The sequence below is a fragment of the Entelurus aequoreus genome, linkage group LG27 (assembly GCF_033978785.1).
Source record: "Entelurus aequoreus isolate RoL-2023_Sb linkage group LG27, RoL_Eaeq_v1.1, whole genome shotgun sequence".
NCBI lineage: Eukaryota > Metazoa > Chordata > Actinopteri > Syngnathiformes > Syngnathidae > Entelurus > Entelurus aequoreus.
In genome coordinates this window covers 20,803,269-20,812,893 of record NC_084757.1, presented here as the reverse complement: position 1 = coordinate 20,812,893, position 9,625 = coordinate 20,803,269, and the positions used below count along the sequence as shown (strand labels likewise).

General features: G+C 38.2%; 1 protein-coding gene across 1 annotated transcript in view; it reads right to left on the bottom strand.

Annotated features, from left to right (window-relative positions):
• Window positions 1-9,625, bottom strand: part of hsd11b1la (hydroxysteroid (11-beta) dehydrogenase 1-like a) — a 23,326-nt gene extending 13,701 nt beyond the window's left edge. The window contains exon 1 of the mRNA XM_062039522.1: window positions 9,167-9,625. Within this exon, the coding sequence (XP_061895506.1) occupies window positions 9,167-9,251 (85 nt within the window). The 5' untranslated portion in view covers window positions 9,252-9,625. The remainder of the gene's footprint in view (window positions 1-9,166) is intronic.

The following is a 9,625-nucleotide window of genomic DNA, read 5'->3' as shown; positions in this document are numbered from 1 at the left end:
TATGAAAAAAGATCGAAAATAGACCATTGTGCGCCCTATGGTCCGGGAAATACGGTATGTCTTATGCAGTTAAGAGAAGTTTCATAATAAGAGCAGCGTGTGCATGCGTGTCTGTGCCTTTTAAAAGGCAGTCTCTGTTGCCAAATGACGTCAGCGTGGTTTTCAGCTGAGCTATAATTGCTACGGAGCCACAGTGCGGGCACGTCGGGTGTGCGAGAAGGTGAATGTGGCAGAGGGTCGGTGTCTCCAATGCGTGGTAGCGACACCAGAACCTTGCTGCGCAATATATCAGTATGGTGGTATTGTCTCAAATACATACCTCTTTCTAAAATATACCGATATAACTCGTAATACCGGTATACCAACAAGCCTATTAGTTCCAGCACCAAAAACCATCTGAATGCAGCGGTCGTCACTACACAAGAAGGTAAACATCTAGTCCAGTGATTGTCAAACTGTGGTACGTGTACCACTTGTGGTACGCGAGCTCCATGTAGTGGTACACCAAAGAGTCACTTCATTAAAGTATAAAGTTATGTTTTCCTATGTTCAAACACAGTGTTACTGTTCAAACTGTGTTTAATACTACTGCGGCGAAAAAATATACCTAAAGGCCTACTGAAACCCACTACTACCGACCACGCAGTCTGATAGTTTATATATCTATTATGAAATCTTAACATTGCAACACATGCCAATACGGCCGGGTTAACTTATAAAGTGCAATTTTAAATTTCCCGCTAGACTTCCGGTTGAAAACGTCTATGTATGATGACGTATGCGCGTGACGTCAATCGTTGAAACGGAAGTATTCGGACACCATTGAATCCAATACAAAAAGCTCTGTTTTCATCTCAAAAGTCCACAGTATTCTGGACATCTGTGTTGGTGAATCTTTTGCAATTTGTTTAATGAACAATGAAGACTGCAAAGAAGAAAGTTGTAGGTGGGATCTGTGTATTAGCGGCTGGCTGCAGCAACACAAACAGGAGGACTTTGAGGTGGATAGCAGACGCGCTATCCGACGCTAGCCGCCGACCGCATCTGTGATCGGGTGAAGTCCTTCGTCGCACCGTCGATTGCTGGAACGCAGGTGAACACGGGTGTTGATGAGCAGATGAGTGCTGGCTGGCGTAGGTGGATAGCTAATGTTTTTAGCATAGCTCTGTGAGGTCCCGTTGCTAAGTTAGCTTCAATGGCGTCGTTAGCAACAGCATTGTTAACCTTCGCCAGGCTGGAAAGCATTAACCGTGTATTTACAGGTCCATGGTTTAATAGTATTGTTGATTTTCTGTCTATCCTTCCAGTCAGGGGCTTATTTCTTTTGTTTCTATATGCAGTTAAGGCCGATGCTATCACGTTAGCTCAGTAGCTAAAGTGTTTTGCCGATGTATTGTCGTGGAGATAAAAGTCACTGTCAATGTCCAATTCGCGTTCTCGACTCTCATTTTCAAGAGGATATAGTATCCGAGGTGGTTTAAAATACAAATCCGTGATCCACAATAGAAAAAGGAGAGAGTGTGGAATCCAATGAGCCAGCTTGTACCTAAGTTACGGTCAGAGCGAAAAAAGATGCGTCCTGCACTGCACTCTAGTCCTTCACTCTGACGTTCCTCATCCATGAATCTTTCATCCTGGCTCAAATTAATGGGGTAGTCGTCGCTTTCTCGGTCCGAATCGCTCTCGCTGCTGGTGTAAACAATGGGGAAATGTGGGGAGCCTTTCAACCTGTGACGTCACGCTACTTCCGGTACAGGCAAGGCTTTTTTTTATCAGCGACCAAAAGTTGCGAACTTTATCGTCGATGTTCTCTACTAAATCCTTTCAGCAAAAATATGGCAATATAGCAAAATGATCAAGTATGACACATAGAATGGATCTGCTATCCCCGTTTAAGTAAAAAAAAATCATTTCAGTAGGCCTTTAAAAATAACACCTCTGCCTTGTTTTTGATGAATACTTCGGCCTACTACGCTACTCTATTTTTGTGTTGGTCATAATGGTGGTACTTAAAGAGACAAGTTTTTTCTGAAGTGGTACTTGGTGAAAAAGGTTTGAGGACCACTGATCTAGTCAATGACAGATGTGGTTAAACGCTTCCTCTTAGCGTTTTGACTGAGAATTGCAGGTCACGCAATCAAGAGCATGATTACATCTTGACGCCGTCAGAAGGCCGTGTGTAGTGTAGGGACGCAACGATTATAGATTTTGACTGTACGATTATAGAAATTATAATAAAGAACACATATATATAAATATATACAGTACAGGCCAAAGGTTTGGACACACCTTCTCATTCAATGTGTTTTCTTTATTTTCATGACTATTTACATTGTAGATTGTCATTGAAAGCATCAAAACTATGAATAAACACATGTTTTGGGGGTGGCAAGCATGGATTCATATCAAATCATTTCAACCGGCAACACTGTTTCTCAATGTTTTCTGAGGTATAGAGCATGCCACCGTGTCATTACGGTAGGTTAGGCTTGCGGTTATTACATTAAATTTGGAGGTAAATCCGAAAGTTGTGTGCTTTAAACATTGGCACCAGGCCTAAAATGATGCTCGTAAACCCTAAATACTGATTCCTTGTCACTTCATGATGAAACTGGGCCATTCTGACTTCATATTTTACTTTTTTGAAAACTACTAAACCTAAGAAAGATTCCCAAATAACCGCAGATAACCCAGATGAATGTTCCATTGATGGAGCAACGAGATGGTCTAATCATTTCAGACAAAACAGCCCCCACAGTGCGTAATCTTCTCTGTGGAAGTGACAAACTAATAAAAGTGAGATAAAGCTTGAGTGTAGGTTAAAGTGCAACACCATAATTGGCCTTTTTGACATGATGCACTGCTTTTACATATATTCTGTATACATAAAGCTCTTGCTTGTCTCTCGTCTTGTGCTTAGATCAGCGCTCTGCCATCCCTACTGTAGAAATATGGGGGAACAACTACAAATGTGCGCTTCGTTCACTAAATGTGTTACAAAAAAAGACCAATTAGAATAGTACATAATGTTGGATATAGAGAACATACAAACCATTTCTTTATCAAATCAAAATTATTTAAATTCATTGATTTGGTGCATTGCAAACAGCTAAAACTTTAATGAACAATGAAGACTGCAAAGAAGAAAGTTGTAGGTGGGATCGGTGTATTAGCGGCTGGCTGCAGCAACACAAACAGGAGGGCTTTGAGGTGGATAGCAGACGCGCTATCCGACGCTAGCCGCCGACCGCATCGGTAATCGGGTGAAGTCCTTCGTCGCACTGTCGATTGCTGGAACGCAGGTGAGCACGGGTGTTGATGAGCAGATGAGTGCTGGCTGGCGTAGGTGGATAGCTAATGTTTTTAGCATAGCTCTGTGAGGTCCCGTTGCTAAGTTAGCTTCAATGGCGTCGTTAGCAACAGCATTGTTAACCTTCGCCAGGCTGGAAAGCATTAACCGTGTATTTACAGGTCCATGGTTTAATAGTATTGTTGATTTTCTGTCTATCCTTCCAGTCAGGGGCTTATTTCTTTTGTTTCTATATGCAGTTAAGCCCGATGCTATCACGTTAGCTCCGTAGCTAAAGTGCTTCGCCGATGTATTGTCGTGGAGATAAAAGTCACTGTGAATGTCCATTTTGCGTTCTCGACTCTCATTTTCAAGAGGATATAGTATCCGAGGTGGTTTAAAATACAAATCCGTGATCCACAATAGAAAAAGGAGAAAGTATGGAATCCATTGAGCCCTTGTACCTAAGTTACGGTCAGAGCGAAAAAAGATACGTCCTGCAGTGCACTCTAATCCTTCACTCTCACGTTCCTCATCCACAAATATTTTATCCTGGCTCAAATTAATGGGGTAATCGTTGCTTTCTCGGTCCGAATCGCTCTCGCTGCTGGTGTAAACAATGGGGAAATGTGAGGAGACTTTCAACTGTTGACGTCACGCTACTTCCGGTACAGGCAAGGCTTTTTTTATCAGCGACCAAAAGTTGCAAACTTTATCGTCGATGTTCTCTACTAAATCCTTTCAGCAAAAATATGGCAATATCGCGAAATGATCAAGTATGACACATAGAATGGATCTGCTATACCCGTTTAAATAAAAAAAATTCATTTCAGTAGGCCTTTAAATTATGGAATCGATTAACCAAAGAAATCAAACATAGCACCAATATGATCAGTTTAAGAAAAGTGTTCACAAAGTACACAGAACAAGAATTATGATGAACATCTTGAACCCTTTTTTTCCTTTTTTTATTGAGACAAAGATTATTTATGTATTTAATATATGTTTGCTTACTGTGGTATATTATTTATTTATTATTATTATTATTGGATAAAATTGCTATGGTATTAAAAGGGGTATGATTAAATAAGCTCTGCTTCTTCCTACTCTTTTTCGGGCGGGCTGTAATGAAACAACTGGAATTGTGTGATGCTTTACATTGTATCGTATGCATGCTCCAAATAAACTGGAACTGAAACTGAACTGAACTGAACTACTTGCCTAAATTAGACAAGCTAAATCTGATCTCCAATTAGTAATGACTGGTAATCAATGTTTAATTTGACTTGCAGTCATTTTGCATGGTTCGTAACCAGCCCTAAGCGGAATGTTGGTATTCAACGTGAACATGTGCCGGCCCATTTACTCGCAACTGTGTAATTTTTCATCAGCCTGCGGACGCCGGGCTAAAGGTTACATTAAATAAATGCTATACGCGCTCCAAAGTCACAAGCATGTCGAAAATTGTGCGATTACACGCTCACTTTGCATGCCTCTTCCCCAATTTACCCGCCGGGGAATGTTAAACTTTCTTGCAAATGTTGTACAGTGATTGCTTCTTTTCCAAACACAGATATTTTGTTGAGTGTTTCTTACTGTGTGGCTTGCCATTGCCTGGACGGAAAGAGGTGGAAGAAAATGACATTCAGTATGCGGGAGCTTTCCATGTAATTGGTGCTGGAGGGTCCCAGCATGGAACCACCATAGTACAGTATAGGTATTTTTGTTTTCAATGACCATACGGACATGTGATGGGTCCTGTTCGTAAAGAAATGCAAACAAATCCAGCCTTTCTTTTTAACAGACTTGACTCATTAGTTGTTATTATTAGGACTGTCAAATATAACTAAGTAGTTAACTAATGTGATTCATCACAAAATATGATCGCATTAATCATGAATATACGCAGATTAATCACACAATTTCTTTTTATGGTTAAATGAAAAATGGAATCAGGTTGTTTTATGGTAAGTAACCAAGTCAAAGATGAGTAAGGAGACTCCAACTGTTGGCAAATTTCACTTCAAAACACTGTATACATGTACTGTATATGGACTATCACTTGTTGATGAAGTTTGTGCCTTGTGTGTAATGTTACAGTATCAGATATACTTGTTAAATAAAATGTCTGCCTTGTTTTTAATTAACTATTATTACTAGTATTTTCATGTTGGTCGGTCATTACTTAGAGAGCCAAGTTTTTTGTGGGGTGGTACTCGTCGAAAAAGGTTACGAGAACCACTGCTTTAGATAACAACTATTATTAAGTTGTGAGCAAATAAATGACTCGCATTCAAGTGGAACATTTTTTAAATGTTTCCGCATGACATTCTGACGATAAAATTGCATTTGTGTCCAAATATTAAACCCTTTTTAAAATTAATTTGAATTATGCAAGCAAATATACACATACTGCACATATACATTCACTGTACAAACATACATGTACACATACTGTATACAAGTACATATACATACACTCATGCATATAATCACGTTTCATCAAACATATATTAACGTTGTTGCCCTAGGGGAAACTGGGTAACACATGACACACTGACAAAGCCTAACCTTTTTTACTATAACAATCTACAAGGTTAACATAGTTGGCTTCTCTGTCTTCCCCTCCATGTATCTGCTTTATATTAACTTTATACAAGTTATCATTACATATATGTACTGTTGCATTCGAAACAATTGTATTGTTGATAACAGAGGTAATTATTGTTATTATTCATTATCAATAGTGCTATTTCTATTGGTATTTGTATTGCTCTATTTGTAGTGTAATAATGCTCATTGTCATTTCTGTATTATTATTATTTATTTCCCTAACTGCTTCTTTGTTATCACTTTTACCATCATATTTGTACATATTTGCTGATGTTGTTGTTGTTATTGTTATGTTTGCTGTTGTTCTCTCTCTGTCTTATCCCCGTCTTGTCCCCGCAATTTCCCCCTCTGTCTTCCTTTCCCTTCTCTTTCTATCCCCTCCTGCTCCGGGTTTGGCTGCACCAAATAATAATATAAACCCATTTAATAAAGTCAAATACAAATAAAGCAACAAGAGAAGTATCCCACACTTCTCTTTTGTAAAATAAATGTGTACAGCCGATATGGGCATCTACATCACACAATATGATTTGCCTGAGTAGCTGGACAGGACAAAAAATTACTTATTTAAAAAAAATTATGCAAGCGAGTAATACCTGTGATAAATCATGATTAATCTTACTCCAAAAGTTGGAATAATCCTTTTTTTTTTTTTAAATAGTCATTTGACAGCACTAGTTATTTGTATCGTCAACATTATGGTCATTATTTTTGTCATCATTAACAAAGAACGCTGTTTTTTTTCCCTACAAAGAAACTAAAAGTAATAATATTTTAACAATTACAAATTGAGTCATTATCAACATCAGGTTAAATAAATGTGGTATGTGGTGTAATATAACACTATAAAAACACTCTATTTGAAAGGCTCAATTGATGTGTAATTATATATTTAACAATAATATTAACCACAACAAAAAATAGAGTTGTTGTTTTTTAATATATATGTAAAAACAAACAGCACAGACTAAAAATGGGAGTGTACAAACTTTTCAGTTCAGTTCCGTTCAGTTCAGTTTCAGTTTTTTTGGAACATGCATACGATACAATGTAATGCATCACACATTTCCAGTTGTTTCATTACAGCACGTCCGAAAAGGAGTTGGAAGAAGCAGAGCTTATTTAATCCTACCCCTTTTCATACCATAGCAATTATATCCCATTTCCTTGTTCTCTGGAACAGAAAAGTGAACAAATAAATAATAAATAAATAATATACCATAGTAAGCATGCAAATATTAAATACATAAATAATCTTTGTCTCAATAAAAAAAAGGAAAAAAAGGGTTCAAGATGTTCATCATAATTCTTGTTCTGTCTACTTTGTGAATTGAGCTGTTTGCAACTGCACCAAATCGTTGAATTTCAATAATTGCAATGTAATAAATAAAGGGTTTGTATGTTCTCTATATCCAACTTTATGTATTATTCCAATTGATCTTTTTTGTAACACAGTTAGTGATTCAAGCACACATTTGTAGTTGTTTCCCCATATTTCTACACAATAACTCAGATATGGTAACACTAGTGAGCAGTAGAGCAGTGTTTTTCAACCTTTTTTTGAGCCAAGGCACATTTTTTGCGTTGAAAAAATCCAGAGGCACACCACCAGCAGAAATCATCCAAAAAACTCAGTTGACAGTAAAAAGTCGTTGTTGGATTTGACTTTAAACCATAACCAAGCATGCATCAATGTAGCTCTTGTCTCAAAGTAGGTGCACTGTCACCACCTGTCACATCACGCCATGACTTATTTGGTGTTTTTTGCTGTTTTCCTGTGTGTAGTGTTTTAGTTCTTGTCTTGCGCTCCTATTTTGGTGGTTTTTTCTCCTTTTTTTTGGTATTTTCCTGTAGCAGTTTCATAGACTTAGACTTTGACTTAGACAAACTTTAATGATCCACAAGGGAAATTGTTCAACACAGTAGCTCAGTTACAATGATGGAAAGTGTAAGGATGGAAAGGACAATGCAGGTATACATAGACTAATATAGCGATAAAAAAATCTAACATATATACGAATATACACATAATGTGTGTACAGAATAATATATATATACAGATATATTATATTATGTCTATAACATATATACAATATATACCAATGACCATGTACAATATTACAGTATATACAGTATATGTGACAGCAGCAGCATAAAATAGAGAGTAGATCCAGCAGGAAATAGAAAATAGACATTATAAACATTATAAACAAAGAGAAGTAGCTAACATGTCAGGTGTCAGCTAATAGGCAGATGTCATCTATTGCTGTATGGCGAGTGATTATACAGCTGGATGGAGTGTGGAATGAAGGAGTTCTTGAATCGCACAGTGCGGGAAGGAAGTTGAAGGAGCCTGCTGGAGTATGAGCTTTGCTGTCCCTTAATTGTCAGGTGGAGTGGGTGGGCAGGATTCATGTCTTCCTTTGAGCAATATTTCCCACATCTACTTTGTTTTAGCAATCAAGCATATTTCAGTTGTTTTTATCCTTCATTGTGGGGACATTGTTGATTGTCATGTCATGTTCGGATGTACATTGTGGACGCCGTCTTTGCTCCACAGTAAGTCTTTGCTGTCGTCCAGCATTCTGTTTTTGTTTACTTTGTAGCCAGTTCAGTTTTAGTTTCGTTCTGCATAGCCTTCCCTAAGCTTCAATGCCTTTTCTTAGGGGCACTCACCTTTTGTTTATTTTTGGTTTAAGCATTAGACACCTTTTTTACCTGCACACTGCCTCCCGCTGTTTCCGACATCTTCTAAGCAATTAGCTACCGGCTGCCACCTACTGATATGGAAGAGTATTACACGGTTACTCTGCCGAGCTCTAGACAGCACCGACACTCAACAACAACACATCATTTGCAGACTATAATTACTGGTTTGCAAAAATATTTTTAACCCAAATAGGTGAAATTAGATAATCTCCCACGGCACACCAGACTGAATCTCACGGCAGGTTGAAAAACACTGCAGTAGAGAATATGAAGTGATTTTTGGTCTTTTAGATTGCATCATAGTTTAAGACATGCTGCATCTTGTTTATGCAATTTGTTACAAAAGCAACAACTCTACCCTAATGTTGGAGCCAAAGAACATGTTTCGTAATGGACACCAACCTGTTTCTGGGTGTTAAAATGTATTTTAATGTGTGATAAGGATTTGCATAACTATTACAGTGGACCATTGTAGTGTTTATAAATACATTGCAAACATGGCTTTTGATTTCTGTCATATTGTCAGAAGAACATAAACAAAGTAAATGATCTTACCTGCATTGAAAGTGGGTGCAGTCCACTTGGCAGCCAGCCAGACAACAGCAACACTTGCCAGCAGGACTTTCGTGAACGTTTTCATGTTGTAAACTAATTTAAATTTAGATTAGATACTCTCAGCAAACAAGTGCCTGGATTCCAATTTCCTACTTTACACGAGAAGTGACTCCTATGATCCAAAGTAGTTTTTTTTATATCTGGCCCCGCCCCCTCTTGGCTTTTGTACTAAAGGCGGTGCAGATACGTGAACGTCGATAATGCACCTTGACCTTCTTTAAAAGCATTTTTTTCGCGATAGGAAAATATATATTTTTAAATTACTAGCGAAATATTGTACTCTTGTGTCAAAAATGACCTTACATGACGGACTTTTGAGCGCTGCTTCAGTTCTATTGGAATTCTTCTCCGGAGCTCCAGGGGCAGCTCCCCCTCACTGTGACCGGACTGCTCGCTCGT